Below are 23,182 nucleotides of genomic sequence, written 5' to 3'. Positions count from 1 at the left end.
GGTAATGCTGTATTTTGAGTCTCATTTGCTCTCAGAGATCATCCGGTAACTGGAGAGCTGGTGAAATTCTGACATCACGCAAGTCAGGGGTGAAAACTGAGCAGTTCTTTGACCAAAGTCACTTCCTTTTGCCCTGTTTATAACTGTGTTTTTGTGAATGCAACTGCCATTATCTAATGAACACTCTGAACAAAGACTGTCTCTGGAGTTTCAGCACTCCACCCTTTCTCGGCTCAGGCAGTGAATGGTGCGTGTCCTTAGGAACCTCCAAAGACTTTTCCAGGGAGGATAAGACTTCATGTGTAGCAAAAAGATAAGGCCTGAGGACTTTAGGCCCTACTGAGGCAGGGAAAGGGTAAAAGCTTGGGGAGGGGAGAGAAATGGTGAGCAGCACATTATTTTGATTTGTGGGCCTTCTCTGCCCCCCCCCGCCCCATTTTTCTTTTCGGGAAAATTTTATTTGTCTGGAACTATTATTTTGAGAGTAGGTCAGTGATCTCTCTGCCCATCCTGGTTTAACAGGCACCTGATTTTGCTTTTTTTGTTGTTTGCTTTTTACTGGACTTTGTGGGAAACAGGTGGGCCAACTTACACTGAATTAAATTCCCATTTAGGCATAAGTGTCTCAGGTGGATCATATGTTGATCAGACCAAATAATGAGCAAGTTCTGCACGCATGCCTCTTCTCAAGATGTTCATCATTTTGTTAAAAAGAGCCTCTTAGCATTTGGGCAGTCAGGATGGCAGGTGATCTGAGAAGTGCCGTTTCCGTCGCTGCGTTTTATAAATACCGTGTCCCTGCTCATAACTTCCAGGAATACAATGTCTGTCTGGAATGCAGAGACTGCAGCGTGCTGCTTGGTTTGAGAATCCTTCCTTGCAAATTGCACTTCAGCAGCATCTTCCAGGATGCAGTTTTCTGTAACATCGTTTAAATTTAAAAAAATAAAGGCTTTCTGTTTTTTCCTCGGCTGGGCAAGGAGTTGTACTCAAATCAGCAAGAATCCTGGTGATGCAGGGCTGGAGTAAACTTAATTCCACTAAACCCCATGTGTGTCCCCCTCAGCCTGCGTTCAGACCCATGTTTTTGAAAGAGGATAGTTTGGATAAGGTCCTGTTCAGGTTTCAGAGTAAGTTAGAAAATCCGTATGTATCTCCCCCTGCCATGAAACTGCTGTTAGCAGGTGACTGCCACGGTAGAACGTGGTTTAGAGAACGAGGCAAACAGCGAAATGGGATATGCTAATAGCTGTGAAGACTTAATTCTGGAAGACAGAATTTTGACAGTGCGGTATCTGAATTTAGTGATGAAACTGCTGTTTATGAGGAAAAGGATAACAAAATTGCATCTGAAGAGGGGAAATGGGAGTAGCTGTCAGCCTGAACAGGCCGCATGTTTATCTGTTCCTTAGTTAGTCTCTTGTGGCAAACTTATTTTTTGTGGATCTGGTAGAAAGGCGAGCATTGTAAAGAAAAAAACAACAAAAAGCTCCGCCCATCCCCCCCCCCCCCCCCCGCTATTGTAAAAAAAAGTTCAGTTGAAACTTACACTTCTGTATCAGGAGCTGCTTTGGGCCTCAGAGATGTTGGCAGAAGGTAGACCTTAAAGATTTCTCATTTTCAGTTTTACCAGAGGTTGGGAGTCCGCTCTCTGAAATCTTCATAGCTTCCTGTTGAGTCTGCAGCGACAGAGGATATGATGGGAAGGGTTACCGTGAAGTTGCCTGATGCTAAATGAGAAACAGCAAACCAAGCTCAGGCTGTAATTAGGCCCATGAAAAGGAACTTGCGATGTGTGATTGAACGTCGCCTTCTATTAAACGAGTACCTCTGTCCTGGAGTTCCTGTCATCTTGTTTTCAGCTGCTGCCATGGCAGTCTTTGTGGGTTGCTCGCTCTCCTCTGAGATGCGAGGAGCAATAAAAGCTGAGATCTGCAGTTAGCTGAGCAGACGTGTCCTGGAGAACTGTGTTGCGAACTCCATTCAAAATAAGGTATTTAAACACAGCCGAGGTCGAGTTTACCAGGTTGGGCAGGGCTCTAGTGATTGGAGATGCTTAATTCTGCTCCTCTCTCTTCTGTTATTTCCTCTTGAGGACATGACCAGTTAACGCGTGGCGCTCTAAAAGGCTTCTTGTAGTGACAGTCCGTGCCTTGTTTTAAAATATGAAGTATTAAGGTGGTGCCATTCGCAGGGTGGCAGCGGTGGGGTTTAAAAGTTTTGGTATCAATCGTAGGCTTTTGAGCAAAGGTTGGTATGACCGCACCTAGTGAGTGAAAGAAAATGCATCTTTAAAATTGGAAGGCAATTCTGTTTTTTGTTTAACTTGCTCCCCGAGTCCTGAGTTCAGGTTTTCATATTTCCTGGGCAACTTGCCCAGGTTATGCGAAAGAAAAACAAAATCTCTCTGATACTGGATGGGGGGAGACCTGGATTTCACAGTTAAAGCTTTTTTTTGTTTGTTTGTTTGTTTTTGTCTCTGACAGGCTGCTGCTTTCTGTAAATGTCCCATTACTGTTTTTTAAACCACGTTTCTTTTTATTTTACTGTAAAGGGCAACTTTGTTCTGAGGAGTAACTTAACAGCAACGGGTATTTTTGTCTCCAGCCACTTCATTTTTCAGGTGAAGCCGTTCTCGCTTTTAATTATTTAACTTTACAGACTTCTGATTGGAGAGATGACAGTTAATCTTGCTTTGTGGCTTTTGTTTTTCTTTCTGACATCATATTGATAAAACCTTCTCTGCCTCAAATTGTAGAATTGATTTGGTTTCTTTTTATCCAGTGAGAATTCACAGGCATAAAAGAAAACTGTTCTTGACGGAGGCCTCACGTTGCTGTTTAGAGCTGACCAACAGACCCTGCCACTCGTGTGGACCAGCGAGTGGAAACGGCAGCTTTTATTTTAATCTTGAGGGCTTCTGGTTGGAAACAAGGGCTATGAAAGTGGAGCTCAGTAATACCTTTCCTGTTTGTTCCAGTGCATAAGTACCGTTCCCTGGGATGTTCTTAATATTAAAATTCTGATTTTACCCAGAGAGATTAGGTGCGAGCCTGTAGTGTTAATATATGTGGCAGGTACTCATGTATGTATTGTAAAAATCTGTTGTTCTTAACCTTTTTTTTATTTTTTTTTTTCAAAGTGTTTCCCAAATGTAGGTCATTACAAGCGTACAGGCTGCCAAACTGCACGTGATAGCCGGCTTATCGATAAGTTTATCGTCCTGTACTTGCCTGTCACGTTTCCTTAGTTAAAGCTCGGAGAGTTACTTTTCATGTAAATCTCTTTCTAAATTGGTAAACATCTGTCTTACAACTATAAAATGTTGAAAAATAATAACAAAAGGCATGTAGAGGATCTGTTATGCATAACAGGTATAACTTTTGGTAGATGTACGTTTTTGATGTGGAGGATGTTTCTAGGGCTCAGGGTGTTAGCGTGCGTATTGCGTGCCTGCATTTGAAGTTGCTCTGCTGAGCTCAGAAGGATGGATGGTGTGTTTCAGTTGCAAAATGTCAGTGTATAGGGATTTTGTTCTAGCAAGTTTGGCTTTTTTTGAGTGTGTTTTGGTGGTGGTTGTTTTTTTTTCTTTTTTTCTCTTTAAAAGATATGTTTAACCACACAAATTCAGGGGTTGGCCGCACTCTTGATGCGTAGCGGGGGAGGAGAGGGGAAGTGGGAATTGGTACAATATTCACTTCCTTCAGGGGAGCTTCGCTTTTACTGCTTCTAACGCAGCAGCACCTTTGTGTATGTGTCCTCTGCACAACCTGGGTGTTGAGTAGGACGGAGCTTTGGAGGTGAAGGCATTCACGGGTGCTCGTGTAGTGAGCTGGAGGAGGCTCGTATCTAACCGGGGTTATTTATCATTTATGGTGTGTCGAGCTTAAATCCGTGTGGCCACCCTGTAACCCTCCTGCCTTCCTTTCTCCTACCGGTTGCAGGAGAAGGGGCGCATGCCCAAGTGGGTTTGGGCAAGCGCCTTGGAGGAGGAGGTCAGGGGACATGAGGTGGCCTCATGGCAGCTGTAAAGAGCCGTCCCAGTGTGGTTTGGCACATGATGAAACTAGACAGTAGGTGCAGGAATTTGGGCGTGATGTCGGGGGATTAAACTGTAATTCAGGGAATATAAACATGTGAGGTAGATGTGTGTGCTGCTGGGAGAGATTGAAGGCAGAGGTGATGTGGTTGGTTGGGTGCAGGGCTGGGGGGGGGGGGGGCACTTGTGGCCATGGGGGGACATGGAGAGCCCCTCGGGAGAGAAACTGGAATGAGTGAGTGGGTGGGTAGGCAAAGAGGAGGCTGTCGCTACCTCTGGCGTCTAGCACTCGGAGCTCCCCCGATCTCCTTGTGAGCCTCGCTGGAAGCACAGGTGCCCAGTTTCTCGCCAAGAAACTGTCACAAAGATTTGGGGGTGCAGAAACTTCCCCTGTGCGTTTTGGGCTTGTTTTCTGAGGTGTTGCACAAAATCATGTGCTTGGAAATCCAGTTCTCCTTTCAAGGTCTGGTTGTAAAATTGGGTTTTAAAAGCAGACGGTCTTGAATAAGTCAGCATGCTGAAGGATTATTTTCCGGGGTGTTGCGACCCGATAGCTGCTCTGGGATATAGTGTGACTGGGCGCCTTCCTCGTGCCTCTTCTAACATCCCTTTGTTGCCTCGACCTTATTCCAGCTCTTCCCTCTGCTCTGTGTTTCAAAAGTGGTAAGAGCTGGGATGTCGCAGTTGATGTGGAGTTGTCAGTGAGGCCACCAGAGTGGGCCAGTGACTCTCCTCCCTTGGTGGCTTTGCCTGCGCCCCTCAGGAAGTGAGAGTGGGTGGGTGAGTTACGGTTACCTTCTCTTACCTGCTTGCTATGGCCTTTCGTCTTTCCTCTGTTAATGAATGCTAACCGCTCTGGCAGTGCGCTAGTTATGAAGTGAAAACGAAGAACGTGTGCGTGGATTTTGAGTATTATCTTAAGACACGCTGTAAACGCCACGTTGGCCTTCCAGAAGCAGCTCCGTGTGGATCTTCACCAGCGGTGTGGGGCCGTGGTGGCACATTAGCCCAGAGGGTCGGTGGCCGGCAGGGCTTGTGCAGGGGGAGAGCTCTTGGTCATGCACATGTCGGCTTGAGTGCTGGGAGCTGTAGACCCTTGGTGGAGAACTGCTGGAGAAAAAGGGACCAAGGGTACTCGCATCGATCTGCAGATACTGTTGGGTGGTAGCATTTCGGGGAGAACCTACCAGCGTGATTTGAGTCCCCCAGGCAGACGAAAGATTCAGGATGAGTCTTGGAATTACTGGCAGAATTCTCAGGATGCTTTGAAAGTTCCTCAAGACCGTGTCCCTGTGAACAACCTTCCCATTCCAGTCTATGACCTTTCCTTTTCTTTATTCCTCCTTCCTATGGTCACCTTGGAGAGGCCTTGCCACCCTCTCCCCTCCAGTTCCCTGCTGGGAATTACTGATAAGAGTAATAGGGCTTTACTAGCAACCAAAACTTCCAGATGGAGGGAGGAAGCTTGCCTACAAGTATTGATTAGCATTTTTTTTCCAAGGATTGTTTTATAAGAGTAGAGAAACCAGTGCTGTCTAGCACACAGGTAGTTTTTAAGGACTTAAATAAAATAATAATAAAAAAATACACCCAATAACTTTTGGAGGTCATCTTTTAAGCTGCTAGAACAAAGTTGTTATTCTTAAGGGAGGCTTTCCAGGCTTCCAAAGTATTTTAAATGCTGTCCACCCAACTAAAAGTAAAGCCAAGGAAAGTTGCAGTAGCTTAGTAGGAGGGTTTTCTCTTTAAAGTGAGTTTGCTAACCCGGAGGAAAAGGCAGTATGAAAGTTTTGCTTCTGCTTTCTTTTGCTGTTTAACTAAAGTTGATGACCTACAAATTTACTCATACAATTCTCTTTGGCCTGGGTATAAACTCCTAAGTGACTGCAGTGCGGTGCAGGTATGTTCGTAAAGAATCATTGCATCCAGCACCGAGCGCAGGTTTTCCTGCCTTTCTGCAGTTACAGGTGTTTCCTAAGCTGCTCTCGTATCTCGCAGTGCTGCGGCAGTAACATGGTGAAGAGCAGTGATCCAATCTCCCTTTGGAAGATGGACCAGCCTGTTTGTGCAGAACTGAGAACGACCGTTACGAACAGTCATTCCCAGCGTATGTGTCGCTGTAGTGAAGGTCTTGGTAGGTGACTGGAGTTGGGGAAGTCCTCTATCCTGACAGTCTTCCTCCTCTCCCAAGGGCATCTTAGCTATAAGTGGAGAGTTCCCTGAAAGTTACTTTTTTTTTTTTTTCCTTTTCTCCCTGAATAGTCATTTTCAGTCTTTATTTATGGCCCCAAGTGGTGGCTAAAAGCCATTTTAAATAAGCGTGCAGTCAGTTCTTCGGCATGTGGTATCCTTTTTTTCAGTAAGGACAAGATATGATGACAAAATATGTTACGTTCTGTGAACAGGGGACTTCTGAAGTCTAAACCCACCTCTAACATCTCCGTACTTCTGTTGCAATAGCTTCAGTATTTTTTTAATTTTAATCGGCTCCTCTGGCAGTTCATCCTTTCTTCCCTGTCTTCTTGCTCTGTGTCACTTTGCTGGGTTTGGTGGCATTTTGGCAGAGACCGTGCCTGGTCTGTGTTGCAGAGCTAGTGGGGAGCTGCCGGTCGACCACGGTACATGCTCACGGGAAACCGAACGGCTTTGGGCTCGTCCCACGGGCCTTCCCTCCGTGGGGTCGTGGGTTTGCCCCTCCACCTCGTCTCAGACCTTTGACAAAAGGTCAGGCTTTATAGTGGGTGTTTTTCATGCCCCGGTGTCCGTCTGTGGTCCCTGGCGTGGGGACAGGGTTCTGACACCCGGGAGCCACTGCGGCACGGCTGAACAAGGCTGCAAACACAACGGGCTGTTCCGTTGTGCTCCTTCAACATACCCAAACTTGAGATCGTCCTCACTTTTCCTGTAGAGTGGTATATTAATTTTGTCATATATGTCATATGGGGTGTGCTAACAAACAGCTACGGCAAGCTTACGCAAATTTATGTGAAATTAGAGGATTTGGCATATCAGGCAAGAGATCAGGGCAATTTTTTATTATTAAATTGACATTGTAATAGCATATGAAGTTGCTAGATAACTTCAGGAGCAGAAGGAAAATAAAGTAAATGTTGCACTGGTAGAACAGCCTGTGCTGTGGGCTATGTGAATGCAGCTCAAAAAAAACAAAACCAAAAGGCATTAAAAAGCACTGACACTTCTAGTGCTAAAGAAAGTAGGTAAATGACCAGAAGCTTGAAGGTGGGTGGGAAGCAGTTGCAATGTACATGAATGAAGGTCTTTGGTTATTTCTCTTAACTTGTTTGATCTAGTTGAGCTAAGCCATGGCTTGCTATTCCAGTCAGAGCGTAGAACTGCTCTGTCATGGTGTGTGTGTGGGTTAATCTTTATCCATGCTCCTGAAAGAGAAGTGGGAATTGCTAACACTGGAAATCACCTGGCTTATTTGGAAATGTACTTCTGGGAAAGCAGGTTTTGTACACACCAGGGAAACAACTTTCTTAATCCCAGGCTTTCGGGGGAGCAGTGGCATTGCGGGGGGCTGTGGGGTGGTGGGCTTTCTTCAGCCACTGGGAGTTTAAACATATGGAGTTTTGTTCCCCTCAAGCTCTGTCTCTGTTACACATTATAGTTCTAATTTGTCATTTTTAATGCACCTGAGTTAGCAGTAGAAGCAGTGAAAACTGTTTTATTGGATGTGGCTCAGGGTTTTAAAAGATTAATTTGGCGAGCTGCAGGCATTGAGGAATAGGTATAACCAGGGCCAGGCCTTTCCTGAAGGTCCGGGGGATGCAAGTGTGCTCGGTGGATGGACGGAGAGTTGAGAGTAGTTATGGCCAGGCATTGGCTCTGGGAGATCCTGGGACCCCCTTGCGCGTTGCTCCTTCTGTTTTCAGCTGTCTGGTGCCCACAGGCAGCTGTGGGCAGGGGGCTGGTGGCCATGGAGGGAGGATGCTCCGCTGAACGTGGCGCTTGCATGGCCTTACCAAGAGCATCGAGTCAATAAGTCTCGCTGCTCTTGTGAGTCTTGTTTGTTTTATTTTCTGTAAGTGCAATGCCTAACTTTCTCTTCTCCCTTCCCTTCCGTAGGCTGCCCTCGGGAGCGGCAGTGGGAGGCAGTGGAGCTGGCCTCGGCACCAGGAGAGGCTGGACTTCCCGTCTCTCTGTGCTGAATGGCTGCGATGGCGCCCGCTCTCACTGATGCAGCAGCTGAAGCTCACCACATCCGATTCAAGCTGGCTCCCCCGTCCTCCACCTTGTCGCCTGGCAGTGCCGAGAGCAACGGCAACGCCAACAGCATCCTCCTGGCTGCCAACGGCACCAAAAGGAAAGCCATTGCTCCGGAGGATCCCAGTTTAGATTTTCGAAACAACCCTACAAAGGAAGAGCTGGGCAAGCTGCAGCCGCTAGTGGCCTCTTATCTCTGCTCGGATGTAACATCTGTTTCTTCAAAAGAGCCTCTGAAGCTGCAAGGAGTCTTCAACAAGCAGACAGTCCTTAAATCTCACTCTCTCTTATCTCAGTCCTTCTTGAAAACAAGTGATCTGTTGGGGAGGCAACCAGTGTTAGAATTCACTTTGGAGAATCTAAAAACGATGAGTACTAATAGCCAGCCACCTCTCCCGCAAGCGCCTGTAAACGGCTTGGCCAAGAAATTGGCCAAAAGCACCAATTCAGACCATGAAAATTCTAGTTCTCTGAATGGTGGGAAGTGTGCTCCTCCTTCTGCTGCCCTTCAGGGTGTTGACTATAATGCAGGAGGTTCTGAATTGGGGGACTTGAAGACTGGGTTGACCAATTGCACTCTTCCACATAGAAGCCTTGATGCAGAGCACACAACTCCCTTTAGCAATAATAGTACTGCAAACAAATCTTCCCTTAATTCCACAGAGCAGCAGTGGGTGCTCGAGGGTGGCAGTGGAGAGATGAGGTTGCCCAGTGTTGGTAGTCACTCTGACTTTGGGAGCAGTAAGTTGGAGGAGCAGAAACCTTCTCTGTTGGCCGGTCACCACAGTGCTCTTGGCTCTGAGATGAGGACGAGGGCATTGCTGCGACGGCAGGCAGACATTGAGAGCCGTGCCCGCAGGCTGCAGAAACGCTTGCAGGTGGTGCAGGCAAAGCAGGTGGAAAGACACATCCAGCAGCAGTTGGGTGGCTTCTTGGAGAAAACTCTGAGCAAGCTTCCAACTTTGGACCCCCTGAGGCATCGGAGCCAGCTGATGTTGACCAGAAAAGCAGAAGCAGCCTTGAGGAAAGCTGCAAGTGAGACAGTTACTTCGGAAGGCCTGAGCAGCTTCTTGAAGAGCGACTCTGTATCGGAAGAACTGGAGAGATTCACGGCCAGTGGTATGGCCAACTTGAGATCCAGCGAACAAGCATTTGACTCGGATGTCACTGACAGCAGCTCGGGAGGAGAGTCTGATGTTGAAGAAGAGGAACTGACCAAAGCAGACCCAGAACAACCCCACGTACCACTGTAAGTAGCTTTGCTTACCTCTGGTGGGGGGAGAGTGGAGTGAAAGGTGGCGGCGGACAGTCTGGGTTTTGTAGGAACACTTCTTTTTTTGATGGGCTTAGATCAAAGGAGTGGTTGTCAAAACCGGTGTAGTGTGATTTGCAGCTGCCTAGTTCAGGCAGCACATGCAACACTGAAGATAAAATTCTTTGTGCATACGGTAGTCAGTGGTGGTGTTGTGAGGCAGCAAGTCCTGGAGATGCTGGCTGGCTGGAGTGATGCAAGCATGCTGCAGTTACAAACCCGAAATACTATAAACAGTTCTCTCCATCGTGTGTTGGACCTCTTCCCTGAAATGAGATGTTTGTCTTTTTACAGTGGGAATCTTTGTTGCAAACCATGTAAAGAAAGGCCAGTCAGAATCTTTATAGCTGACAGCATACTTGTGACTGGGGAATTTTTTATTTTTTAATTATTTTTTTTTTGTAAACGAACTATCTGGAAAAAAACTCTGAATGGATTTGGTCCAAGGGCTAGCGGAAGTGTGAAGCGAGTGTGTTCTCTTCTTGAATCTGGGAGATTATTATTGGGAATTTTCTTCTTGTTTGGGAGTTGCACTGAATTAGGACAACAGCCTCATAATTATATTGTTAACTGGATGCTGTTTGCGTAAGTATTAGGTGTCATTTTGTGTGTGTGGAGGTGGAAGATCCTTGTCAAGGCAGAAGGTCTTGACAGGTCAAGAAATTTTTCTCCCCAAACCAAGAATTTTCCCTAGGAGTGCATATCACAGCGTTTGGCACAAGTCTCTTAAAAGGCCATATTCTGTGTCTAGTCTGTGTAAAATCTTGCTTGCATCAGTAGATGATCTCTTCCAGCCTGATGGACCTATTGAACTCAAACCTCAGTCTGTGAAGTATAGCTAAGGTCGACAAAAAGCTCCCTGCAGCAGTCACAGGGGTCCTCTTTGGAACGCGGATGGCTTTCTGATCAAGGCTGGAAATGGTTGCGAGGACTCTTGCATCCTGGGTTTGTTCAGATCTCTGTGGAGAAACAACCAAATCTATTTTGATACCTGTTGTCCAAAGTAGTGTTAATGGCTGGTCGAGCGCTGTGTGACGCAAATTTTACTGAGCTCAGTAGGAGGACGTGAACAGTGTGAGTACTTGGTCAGCATCTTCCAAAAACACACTCATATGGATGAGTGCTGATAAACAGATGTTGCAGCTCTTGAATATTAAATTCCAGCTAAATGTCACATCATGTTTTGAGATGTTAGCATAGGATCAACTGCTGTATGTGAAGTCTTAAACGTGGCTTTCAGTGCAAACCTAGTAGCTGAGCGTGTGATCGCTGCTGGCTGGACATAAAGGTGTTCTGGTGCTGTTAGAAAAAAAGAGTTTAATAGCTTTATTCCTGTTTTATAATGTCCAGAAACTTACTGTTGGGATTAGTAGTAAAATTGCATTTATAAGTATTGTGATAGTTATTAGAGGAGACATTTGATTAAAATTCTGGCCAAAGTAGTTTTAGATTTCCCACACTGTGGGTTTCATAGATTCACGTGTTGTCTAGCAAAGTGAAATTTCTTTGCCACTCCTCTTAATCCCGAGAGGAAGTGCGGTATTCGGAGACATGATGCATGAAATTTTTTGCTGACTTTTCTGCCCTTTGTGTTAGTCATGCCTTTACGTTCCCCAGCCTCCCAAGTACTCTTAAAAAGCCAAAGATTTTAAAGCTAATAAAAAGAACGCTCCTTCTGTTGTGTATAGGTTCAGAAGCTGGTGTGTATGCATACTGGCATCTAGGCCAGGCCCACCAAACCTCATTTAAAGTTTATGCCTGTGGATATTTAGTAATTGGCCTTCCCAGGATTGACTGTTGTGTTGGCATGAGTGCTTTGACGTTGGGTCTCACGAGCTCTGGTGTTACTGAAGTTGAGGCTGTGAATGCACGTTTGTGCTTGTCAGCAAAACTCTGAAGTCAACCTTAAAAGCTGGTACGAGTGTCTGAGTCCATCTGAATATCATTCCTTTCAAAGTAGCGCTAAGAGACAGGAAGGGCAAGAGCTGACTTTTCCACTGGGAAGCTGCCTTGGGCCAGCTTATTGTACAGAGCCATTGTTCCACATCTGTGTGAGCGCAGAGCAGCGAAGGCTTTTTGCTGCTTGCAGGGTTGCTCAAGTTTGGCTGGATTTTGCAGCTTGCTGAACTTACTTATTAGAAGGAAGACTTTTAACCGGGTTATTTTAATTTTGGTAGGGAGACAATATCTTGGTGTCAAACCTTCTCTCTCGTCCCTCAGTCAGCAGCCTTTGGTTATGTATTGCTCCTGGGTGTCCCTGCCTTCCCCCAAGAAGATGCTTGTTTGCTTTTGGACCTTCAGTGAGAGTTACACGCTACAGTGTGTCTTGTAGTACATGGCCATGTCACTGACTGCCTCTGGGCTTCAAGTGGAAGGATGCAAAAGAAACAACAGACGTGTTTACATCATGCTTAGATAAGAGCTGACCTTTGAGTTTTTCTGGCATGGTGGCATTCCAGAATCAGTGTCTGGTCAAGGACAGGTTCTGAAGCATTTGTACTGTTCTGGCCCGCCTGATCCCAGCTATATAACAGCATCTCTCTGAGGAACTGCATCTTTCCAGTTGTGTTGGTGATCTGTCAGAACTTGGTAGGTCCTTTTAAAGCACCTGCAGATCTGCTGCCCAGGAAGGTGCTGTCATTCAGGTGCATAACCAGGCCATCATGTAATGCATAAACAAGCAGGGAGGTATTTGTTACACCTTTGTTGGGAAGCCCTGCCAGCTATGGGCTTGGTTTAACAACGCACTCTTGATTCTCATGCAACTGATGGGGAAAGAAAGCGTGTGCAGGCAGGGGTGATTCCTGATGGAGCCTTAGGTTTATGTGGATCGAGGACCACCACGTTGCATTTTGTTTGCTCTCCGATTAATAACACGCAACCCTGCTTCACAGCGAAGATCCTCTTACATCGCTTCAAAGGCGTGTGCGGTGGCAGACTTCGGATCAAGGGCAGCGTTGCCTCTGCTTGGTGGTGACGAAGGCAGGTCGGAGCCTCCCCTGCGGAGGATCGTCTTGAACTTCTTTGGCTGGGTGTGACCGTAGGCAGCGGTGAAACCTGTGCAGCTGTGCAAGGGCCCAGATGCAGCTGTCAGCGTGGCAGGATCAGGAATTGATGTTGCTCGGAGCAGGACATGCAAATTCCTCCCAGTGCTGGAGGGCAGCTGGCTGAGCTCTGGCTTACTTGGCCAAGTGATGGTTTAGCAAGTTAGCAAAGTCCTGGTGCTTCTGTGGCCCTGTACTAGTACATATAAGTAGGATACATTTCATGTGGCTTGTGCATCTTTATAGTAGTTGCTTTTCTCAGACTGGTCGGTTTCTTTGATTGTCTTACATTTGACTGTAGACTAGTTTCATCAGAATTTGCCAATTATTTTTGGCTGCTTCGTTACCTATGTCGAGCAGCAAACGTAGTCATTAGGTGGTGAGTGGTATGTGGTTTAGTCTTTACAATCCTCAACTTTGGTCTGTGTACCACAGCAAAATTTTCAAGCAAATATTTAATTGGAACTTATCTTTTAGTTCAGGTGTGTCACCTGGAGAGTCACTGTCCTGATGGGCAGTTACATTGAGCTGCTGAGAACGAACTGAAGTTCCTTGTGACTAACTTCTCACACCACCTTTTACAAGGGTCAGACAGTGCCTGCAGCGCGTTCGGCTGTGGTTGTTACAGTGCCTGTGGCCACGATGCCTAAGTACACTTCAATTATCCCCATTCACTGGTGGGAAATCCGAGCACCTTCTGTGCTTTGGTGTTGCGGTGAATCATTTCACAGCCTTGGAGCCCGTGTGTTGACTCCTCCCTGTACTGTGCCACATTGTGCTGCCTGGATTTCAGAATTGCTAGACATGGAGTAGTAATGAAGATTTCTCACTAAGAAGTGCTTTTGTCAGCACTAATTTCGAAGTCCTGCATTGGAGAGGGATGCGTGTGGCACTTGCGTCAGCGATTGTTCGAGGGGTAGGTGCAGAAATAGGATTTAGAGATTCTGATTTTTCTCCCTTGATTGTATTTTTCAAGTGAGAGCGCGATGAGGAATCCTGTATCTCAAGGGCTATTAAATAGCATTTGTCAAATCTGTGACTTCGTGGAGCTGTAATTCAGATGGCAGTTCCCACGCTGTGGGGACTCGGGAAGCTTTTCCTGCCGGTCACAAACACGTTCACTAACTGATATATGCAGGGCAATCCTAGAAATTTGCCTCTGCTCTTTGTGACTTTCTTAGTTACCAGCTTGGCTCTTTGTAGTCTTTTTCTTGTTCTTGATTTCTGGCTGTGCTTGTAGGTACTGACGACAGCACAGGGCTTAACCTTCTGTTTTTCAGGTCCTTATGAAAACTTGCATATGTCGTACCTGAATTGCTTGTAATCCGTGTGCTGCTCAGCAGCAATGTGTTGGGCAGGAGAGCTGTCCCTCAAGCATCTTTCCGTTGGGAAGACAGAAAGAGAGCAAATCCTGAACATGTTCTTGCTTTGCATTTGAAAGCAGAATAGCAGAGAGCAGTTCATTGTTCAAAAATGCTTAATCAGGTATCCAAAGTAGGACACTTTGCAAGTCCCTCTTGCTTTTAAGAAAAGAGGGCAAATGAGAACACTACTTGAGAAAGATCTTAAGGAAAAAAAAAAAAAAGTCAGTTATTTCTCCAAGAAATGTTGGTCATAGTACACCTTTTATAGATACAATGAGTCTCTAATAAGTTGCTTCTGACTTTTATTCGAGCCTTGATCCTCGTTCAGACCGTACTGGAGTACGGGAGGGAGGTTAGGTGTTCTCCATGTAGGTACTCACATTGCCAGCCACAGAACTCTGTTAAGGCAGTCTTGTTGGTCTTATCCGAGAAGGAGGTTGATGCCTTGGTTTAATAAAATTTATCTTTCCAGTTGTTACGGGGGGAGCAGAAGGGAACTGGCACTCAGTGTTGGTTCGTGTGTGCGAAGAATGAACAGCAGAGTCAGGTGCTGTGGTGCGGGCAGGTATTTGAATTTGGGGTGGGGTGTTGGATGCAGACAGAGTATCTGCCTGCATCTTTCTTGCAGATGCCGGTAGTGCTCTTGCAGGGTTCTGGGTGGTTCTGTTCAGTCTCAGATCTTCTCTGCCTGTTTTTTTGGGCCGTGGGGCTGCACTGGGCTGGTGTGTTAAAGATAATGTGGAGGGCTGGAACTGATTTGGTGTCTGGCACTACCAATAAACTATGCTTTGACTCTATAGCCCTGACCCAGTGGGGCAGCGAGTAAGAATGGGCTCTAGTTCAGATTTTTTTAGGACTTGTGGGTGACACTTTGGAGAGGGTTGCATAAATATTTACTTTGCTTTTCATTGGAAAGAGCCTGTAACAGCATCTGAAGCAGCAGAAGAAAATGTTTGCGAAGTTTGTGAATGTGAATTGGCATTAAAAACCTAGTGTGGTAACTTGTCTGCTTTCCTACAATCTCATGTGAAATTGAAGTTAGTGTTTGAGCAAGGGAAAGGGGCCCCATTCAGAGCTGATCTCTAATATTGAAGTCTAATATACCGGTGTGGGGGATGGGAAAAAGACTTCTGTGTTGCGTTACAGCAGCATCTGTAAGCAGCCGCAATTCAGAGCTGTGTTTTTATTCTTGTTAATGCTGGCACAAGACAAAAAATTACTACATGCTAAGATTCAAACTGAAGCAGTGGCAAGCATGGACATCCTTGAAGAGTTTGTGAAGGTGTACTTCACAGGCAGGTGATTCTTCCTGGAAGATTTTGATTGTCATTATGCAGTAACATGGGCTCCCCCCCCCCCCCCCCCCCCCCCCCTCCTTTGTTCTCCCTTCCAGCAGATACGTTCTGGTTCTGGTTGCCCTAGCTCGGCAGCAGCACTGCGCTAGACTTCCAGCTGGGGGAAAATGTTTTCGTTGCTAAACTGGCACTACCCCAGTAGATTTTTCCATGGAGCATGTTTTGGGCACACCCTGGATATGGTGCGTTTTGCAAGTGTCTCGTTCCAAAGGCTTGGAGAGCTGGCTGGCTTTGCTGGGCCATCCTCTGATAAAACGCTTGAGGTAGAAGAGGACTTGAAAAATTGACTTAGGTTTTACTTGCTGGATTTCTGAATGAAAGGAAGGACTTAGGGATATAAATAGGTGAAGGCTTGTGTATTGACTAGTGATTCAGCTGGGAGGTGGAAAGAGAAACTCAGATTGCAGTTGTGTCTGTTGTAGCTGCCCTTCACATCTCTGGAGCCAGATGGGAACTGGGGATGGTTCAGATCTCCACTGTGCTTGGAGGAGTCTCTTAACATCCTCTGGTTGTGGCTCTCTGCGTTTGAAAGACTTGCCGATGTGCTCCTTGTCAATGCAATGAAATTATTTCTTAAGTAACATCCAGCTCTTTTTTTTATTTTTCCTTCTTCCCCCTTCTGACCTTCTCTGTGATAAGGTTACTTTCTGGAATGCCTGCTCCAGCTTTGACCTCAGCACTGAACGAGCTATTTATGGGAAGGGTACCTGGCACGGGCACGCCGAGTTAAGGATTTGTTAACGCTGCCTGGGATTTCCCTGTAGAACATTCTTTTTTATTAAATTGCATCCCGTCAGCAGTGTGGGGGTTGATACTTTGGTGAAGGAGGATATTTAAAAGGGGACAGTCAAGAGACTTGCCCTGTTGAGACCTTAAATTCACTGATTTTGTTATGAGGATGGGGTGTCTCAAAAATTTTGCTGCAGATTGGTCACGTTGGAGGTGGCTTTCTTATTGCCTGCTCCCCCCCCAAAACCAGCCTTCAACTTTTTGCCCAAACACACTTGTTCCAGCACTTGTCCGTGGCTGGTTGTTGTGCCCAAACAGGGAGGTCAACAGAGTGATGTATTTAAAGCTCTTCTGTTAGTTGTGAGCTGTCAGGTTAGTGAAGGTGAGCAACTTGGCAGATGGCTGTTTTCTCCCTGGTGCTCATGTGCAACCATGATGTCTTAACTGCAAAACGAGATGTTCCCTGTGATAGTGGTGGCAGAGTTCGGCTGGCACATCTCGTGACGCTTCTGCTTCTGAAGCAGATTAATTTGTGTTGTCTTATGAATGAGCATAAGCATGCTCTTTCCAGAAGTGCTCAATTCTTGAAGACACTTAGCCCATTTTGAAGAGTTATAGCTCCCTTTATCCACGAAATGTGTGTGTCCTTACTCTGTAAAAATACGTAATTTGAGTTGTCTCTCACTTACATAGTGGAACAGTCGGGGGGGTGGGAGAAAGGGGCAGTTTTGCCACAGATCTCTCTGCAGTTTCAGGTGTCTCCTTGCAGCACCATACAGCACTGAGTTTGTCAGATAGTTTTGAGTGCCATTTCACTTCTTAAAAAGCGCCTCCCAGCAGGGTGGATTTGTGAAATGTGACTTCATTTGGCTGCTTGCTTAATAAAATATTCAGTAACCTAAAGCAGCACAGGAAAAAAAACCTAAAACCCCCACCCCCCACTGTAACAGTAACTTTTTTTTATTAGGCTGAAAACATTTGGTCACCTGATTATCGAAAGAGGGAAATAAGGAGGATCAGGCTACTCCTTATGGAGCAGAGCTTTAGCCTTTTGTATTTGTGACATTTTAGCAGTTTCCATAGTAACATATAACGATGTTGTAAGAAATGTTGCTGGGATTTTATTTGTAGAAGGGAGGACTTTAAAATATTAATGGAAGGCAATGTGAATTGGAGGGAAGTCTAATTGTATTTTCTGTTCGGAGCAGAATTGATGCTAAGTAGGGGAAAGTGATTTGATGTGTTGTCCAGAGTCAGCCACCGTTGGTAGATTGAACTTGTCTTGGCCAGCAAACAGGAAACAAGAGAACTTCAGTCATCTTGGGAATGTTTGTCACAAGGTCTTTCCTCTCTGATACTACAGGTAAAGCTTTGCGAATACTATGATGTTACTCACTCTCCAGGTCCAGGTCAAAAATATCTCAGTTTATCCAGCCTGTGTGCTGGGCTCATCATCACCTTCCATGATACTCAGTTAAATGTTTGGAGCTGTTACCCTGTTTGCATTGGGGGGGGTCTCTGTGAGCTTAGTTGAGTTAAAAATTGGATGTCTCCATTTAGAGGCCTTTGTAGCAGAGAAGCTCATACGGCTTTACAGACAATCTGCATTTAGTGAATTCCCTGGCGGCTCCTACTTTATGACCAGTATTGAGCTTTCAGTGTTTCGGGGCTGGTGATGTTACATTGCATTATCAAATTCCATCAGCTCTTGAGTAAGAAGCAAAGGGGTTTTATGTAGATGCAATAGACAGACATCACAGAAAAGTGGCTTCTTGGAGAAAAAGTGTTCAGAGAAGGATGTTTGTGTGCACGTATTTGAGTGGGTGTAAGTTTGAGCTGTGTGTCAGTAGCCGTGTACCTAGCCCCGTATTTCCACCCAGTTAGGTGAGCAGAAGCAGTGGAGGTCAGTGAAAGGCACTGCAGTTTAGATGACTTTGCAATTAAATCACTTGTAGGAACCTGGCAAGAAATTCCTACTTTCCAGATTAGCTTAAAATCGGTGCATGAACATCTCACTTCCGTGTATCTCATCTGTGGTTTTCTGTTATTGAGTTAGGTATTTAATCTTTGTATTATTGAGTTAGGTATTAAGTCTTCTGAGCTTTTGGCCTTGCCCCACTGGCTTGTGAGTAGGAAGCTGCTGCAAGCCGGTCCCTGTGCTGGTCGGTGCCCTCGGGATACAGCTGATGGACTGGCCGGAGGCTACGAACGTTCCTGGCCAGACTGCACAGCCGCTTTCTGATTTTTCTCTGCCATAATTGCAGAGCTTGGGCGTAGTGACAACTGGTCCTGCCCTGCCCTTGTCTTCTGTCTGCATCAGAAGCTGACTAGTAGTTCACATGTTTCTTGTGCCTGTGGAACTTTGGAGAGGACACCTTTTAATGCAGCAGCGTGCCATCCTGGTTGGGTCCTGGGTCTCTGGCTGTTGCAGACGTCGCTGCTCCTTCTGCGTGTGCTCGGTGCTTGCAGACAGGGAGTGATGAGCGGTTTCACTCGCAGGGGCTGTATGTGCCTGTGGGAGTTGCTTCTCCTGGCTGTTATGCCAAGTAAAGGTACGTTGTGTTGCAGGGAGGCGACACCAAATCATAAACAAACCCAGTGCTTTGCATACTGGTGGGGTTTTTTGACTCGCTTCTGCATTCGGGGTGGCAAAAGCACTGTGTTGTGCTGTCACCCACGGTGAGTGGCCTTCAAAGTGCTGGAGGAGGAGGTGAATGTGTTCAGAGGTGGCTGCGGTGGCCGCTGGTGGCCGGTGCGTGCCGTGTGTACCTTCCCCACACCCTCAGAAGAAGGTATGGCGCAGCAGCTCTGTGGCTGGGCACGATGCTCGGTGCTCACCTGCCGTCTCTCTGCTGCCGTTACTTCAGGTCCTGTCCTGTCCTGGGTGCTGTGGGTATCGGCACGCAGAGCAGAGCAAGAGACAGGAGGCTTTGAAGGTGCTTTGGTGCTCGGGGTCTTGGCTCTGCACAGCTTTGGCAGCTTCTGACAAAATTTAACTCCTGCGGTCCCAATTCCCAATCTGGGTGGTTTGTGAAGAGGTAACGGGCTCTCCATGTTCCGTGTGGCTTTTTTTCTCTGCTGGAGGCTCACATCCCAGTGGTGAAGGGGAAGATACTTCTGTTTAGCAGCCAGTTACTATTCCTAGACTGGGACAGTGGCGTGAATAAAAGTTGCAGCAGCTAAATCTGCCTATTTTTGTGTGAATTGGAGCCCTTCTCCATGTGACTTCTGCTATTCCAGTGCTGGCTATTTCAAAAAAATGAGACAATTAGCCTTCTGTGGATCTGCATTTTGAATGCAGAACACTTGCAGGGCTCTTGCTCCATGTATGCAACATTTTGTGGTGTTGGCTTTTTACTGTCTCAGACTGAAACAAGACAATTATTCTCTCTGCTCCTGTGTTGTAGGTAGCTCTCCTGCCATTTGCAGGCATTTCTGAAAATCAAAGGCAAGATGCTGTTTATACTGAGACAGCAGAAAGTAATTTGAGGAAGTAACCACGTTAGGAAATCTTTCAAGGCACTAACCACTTTTCCTATGTCAAGGCGGATTAAATTGAAAAATACTTGAAAATTAATCTGTATCATTGTAATGTACATGCCCAAGTGTCATCTAATGACTTCTCCAAGGTTCATTGCTCACAGATTGGCCAAAGTCTTACCATTTTAAATAAAATAAATCTGTTTGAGTAGTAGCCAGCCACTTAAAGAAAATTCTTCAGTGTGATGATTCATATTGTGCCTAAAGACAGCTTTCCAGACTCAGCCCTTGCTCACTCCCCACTGCTGTCCCCCTGCCTCTGGAAATGGGCAAGAAGCCCAAACCAACTTAACTCGTAAGTTATTTAAACCTATTTTTAATAAGTGATACTTCTAGAAGAAAATCTTACCTGAAGGCTTTGATTGACGTTGTCTTGTGTATTAGATCTTAAACTGGCTTATGAGATGTGTAACTGCTGGGTTTGGTGGGGGTTTTTTAGCAGCTTTTTCATGAGCATGAGCTGTTGTTTGAATTCTTACAGAACAGGCTGAAATTACATGTGTCTCCAGTTACAGCGGCTCTGTGCTGGTTCACTCTTTTGTGTGAATCTTTGACTTGTCAAATGTGCCCTAGTGCCCCTCCTCTCACTCCTGCATTCGCGTCCTCCTCTTGTGTTAATGTCCAGGTCTTTTTAATATAAGGAGTTCTGGTTATTTTTGCAGCTAGTTCTCCTGTGCGCTGGTTGTTGAGGTAGTATTTATTTTCAAGATAGTATCCTCTGTAGAGAGAAAGCTTTTGTAACCCATCCTAGTTGTCATGGCACAGATCTGCCTTTTTTTCCCCTGTTTGCTTGCTGTTACCAGGCGTGCTTTGGCTGTGTTAAACTCATGAAACCAAATGCCTCTTCAGGCTGGGTACAGGTAAGCCCTAAGCAGATTAGTCACTCTGCAAATTGAGTTGCTTATTTTACCTGTTTTTTCATGTGCTTGAGCAAGTGAATTTGTGCACTAGGACAAGGCACTCTTCTGTGATAAATTAAAGGAAGAGTGACTTGCTTAAGCCTGGTGACCTTACGGAGAACTAGCGAAAAATTATTCGTTGTGTTTACTTGAATTCTGTATGCATGTAATTTTTTCCCCTGTGTGTATATAGATTAATTTCCCATTTGCTCTTTCTGTTGCCCCAGTGGGCAGTAGTTCCATGTTTGCTATCTCCTCTGCATCTAATTTCTCCTCATCATCTGATTTCTGCAGCAGAGCTCCTTCTGAACAGAGTTTGCCCACAGCTTGGGTCAGTGGTTGGGGTGCACAGGAACCCCAGTTGTCTTGCACACACTTTCCACTTCAGTCCTTCCTTTTTCCATCCTTCCCTCAACTTAAAAACCCTAGTGCTTAGTGATGCAACTCCGAGAGAGGGTAGAATGCATAGAAAACTCTCGGGTTTTTTTCCCTTCGTTGTTGTCACATCTGAAGGCTTTGGTCGTAAATTCCCAGCAGCTTTTAGTTGTGATGCTTGGAGCAAGCAATGGCTTCAAGACTGGAGTGTGGGGGAGGTAACCTCTGCAGTCCCTTGTAGCAGTAACGAAGTGGTCCCCGCTAATGAGAGTCTACTGCTGTAGCCGAGTGTTACTTGGTGACTCTGGCATAGAAGTCCTCGCTTTATTGTTTTGCTCTGATGTTGCGGCATTCCTCAAAATAGCTTTCATCTAGTTCTTGTTTGCTTGATAACAACCATCTGCATCCAGAGCACTTGGCTACTTTAAATGTTTGCCTTACATAATTGAAACACACACCCCCACACCCCCCCCCCCCCCCCCCCTCACCCCCTGCTTTGTTTTGGAGCTTTCTAGTAGGATCCTTCCCCCCGCCGCCCCCCCCCCCCCCGATGTAGGTGTTTTTATTTCTCAACTAGTCAAACTGGTACATAAAGTGATCTTCCTGTTCTGGGCCTTGTCCTAGTAGTTTTACTAGAAAAATACTTGTTTTCACTTTAATTTATTAGGCCTGGGAGAAAACTGTAGTCTTCCTTCCAGACTGAGAGACTGAAAATTTTCAAGAGTATGTATCTGATGAAGCCTTTTCTCCCTTTTTTTTTTCTTTTTTTTTTTCTTTCCCATTTCCATACCCCCACCCAGTCCTATAGAGATTGACTGGACTTTTAAAGTGAGTTGAGTGCTTTTTGCCCAGCAACTGGGGATTTTGTTCAGATGAGAAATACAGGGATGTGTGTGTGCCTGTCCTTGCTGCCCTTGAGAATTGCTGACCTGGTACAAATGGGAGTATTAGTTGGAGTAGTGGAGCTCTCCTGCGTTTCATTTAATTTCTGAGAGTAACTTGTCCAAAAGCATCTTGCTTTATTTGTTTAGCTGATGCTTGGTGAGATAAAGGAGGTTCTGAGAATTTGTGATTATCTACTTAGCTGTGGCTTATGCTGTTGTCTCTTACAATGCAGTGGAGCAAATAGGTAGCACCCCCTCCTCCTCCTCCTCCTCTCTACCACAAAGAACAGCAGCTGCCTGACTTCCTCAAGGATTAATCAACTCCATCGTACCTCTGATCAGTTTTTGCCAGACATTAGGGCAAGAGAGCTGAACAGAAATGTGTCATCTCTTGCTTTATGGAAGTGTCTTGGAGGAAGTAAGAAACCATGCAAAAATCCCACCTAGATCCACCCCTTTTTTAACCCTTGTAGTTGCTTGTTAGCTTAGTGCTGGCTGGTATCACTTTTAAAGTCCTGGCATTTATCGCAAGAGACTGTACAATAATTCCAGAAGGACATTTTCCTTTTGTGCCCGTGTCTGTCTGGTTTTTGGGGGTTCCCCCCCCGCTCTTCTCCCCCTGCTTAAAACATCCCGTCCTCTCTAGTACTTGTGAACTTGCTCGCCCTTTGAGCTAGATAGTACTGAAGAACAATGGCTGCGTTACGGTTTGGGTTCTTACCACAGCTAGTTCCAGCTATGCTAATGAAAACATTTTGTCATATATCTTCCCCAGACCTAGAGGGTTCCCAGCTTTGGAAGTGAAAATGCGTAATAGTTTGGCTGCTCAGCCTGCTTGGCCCTTTGGACCCTTTGAGGCTATGTAGTAATCGACTTGCAGCGATGGCTCTTTGTTTCTGATACAATTACTTTTGTGTTGGCTTTTGTTGTGAAATGCTTGGCTTCAAAGTTTTTGAATGCATTTGGAAATGTACCATGTGTTTTACACTTTCTTCTGACATGTGCAAATAACGTTGACATGAGTCAGAAGAAGAGTGTTGTCCTAAAGTGGCAAAGTCTCAGGTTCAGCCGAGTGTAATTCACTACGATGGTGAACGATCCTGTGCATGGTGTGATCATGCATTGGACCTTGGGTTGTTAAATCGGCTGGCAACCTGACAACATTCTTTGCAGCAGATTTTAGAAATCAATAGATCGAGAATCTGTATTCTCTACTTTGGGTTTTGTGAACCTTTTTAAATTTTATCAAGCGTTAAGGTCTGGAAGATGACGTACTACTGCAAACTATTTTCATTTGGTGCCTTTGCTCATGAATTGCTTGACTGAAAGTTGCCACAGCTCTTTTTGGCTTTTGTCCTGGCTTCTAGGCATGTGAACATGACATGCTCTGCTTTTGCTTGTAAATAATAAGAAA

General features: G+C 45.7%; 1 protein-coding gene across 6 annotated transcripts in view; it reads left to right on the top strand.

Moving 5' to 3' along the window:
- Window positions 1-23,182, top strand: part of KANSL1 (KAT8 regulatory NSL complex subunit 1) — a 100,303-nt gene that overhangs the window by 10,646 nt on the left and 66,475 nt on the right. For all 6 annotated transcript variants that reach the window (XM_037411368.1, XM_037411370.1, XM_037411371.1 and 3 more), the window contains exon 2: window positions 8,129-9,515. In XM_037411368.1, the coding sequence (XP_037267265.1) occupies window positions 8,212-9,515 (1,304 nt within the window). In that variant the 5' untranslated portion in view covers window positions 8,129-8,211. The remainder of the gene's footprint in view (window positions 1-8,128; window positions 9,516-23,182) is intronic.

This window comes from Falco rusticolus, chromosome 18 (assembly GCF_015220075.1).
Source record: "Falco rusticolus isolate bFalRus1 chromosome 18, bFalRus1.pri, whole genome shotgun sequence".
NCBI classification, from domain to species: Eukaryota; Metazoa; Chordata; class Aves; order Falconiformes; family Falconidae; genus Falco; species Falco rusticolus.
This window is presented reverse-complemented; position numbering and strand designations above follow the sequence as displayed.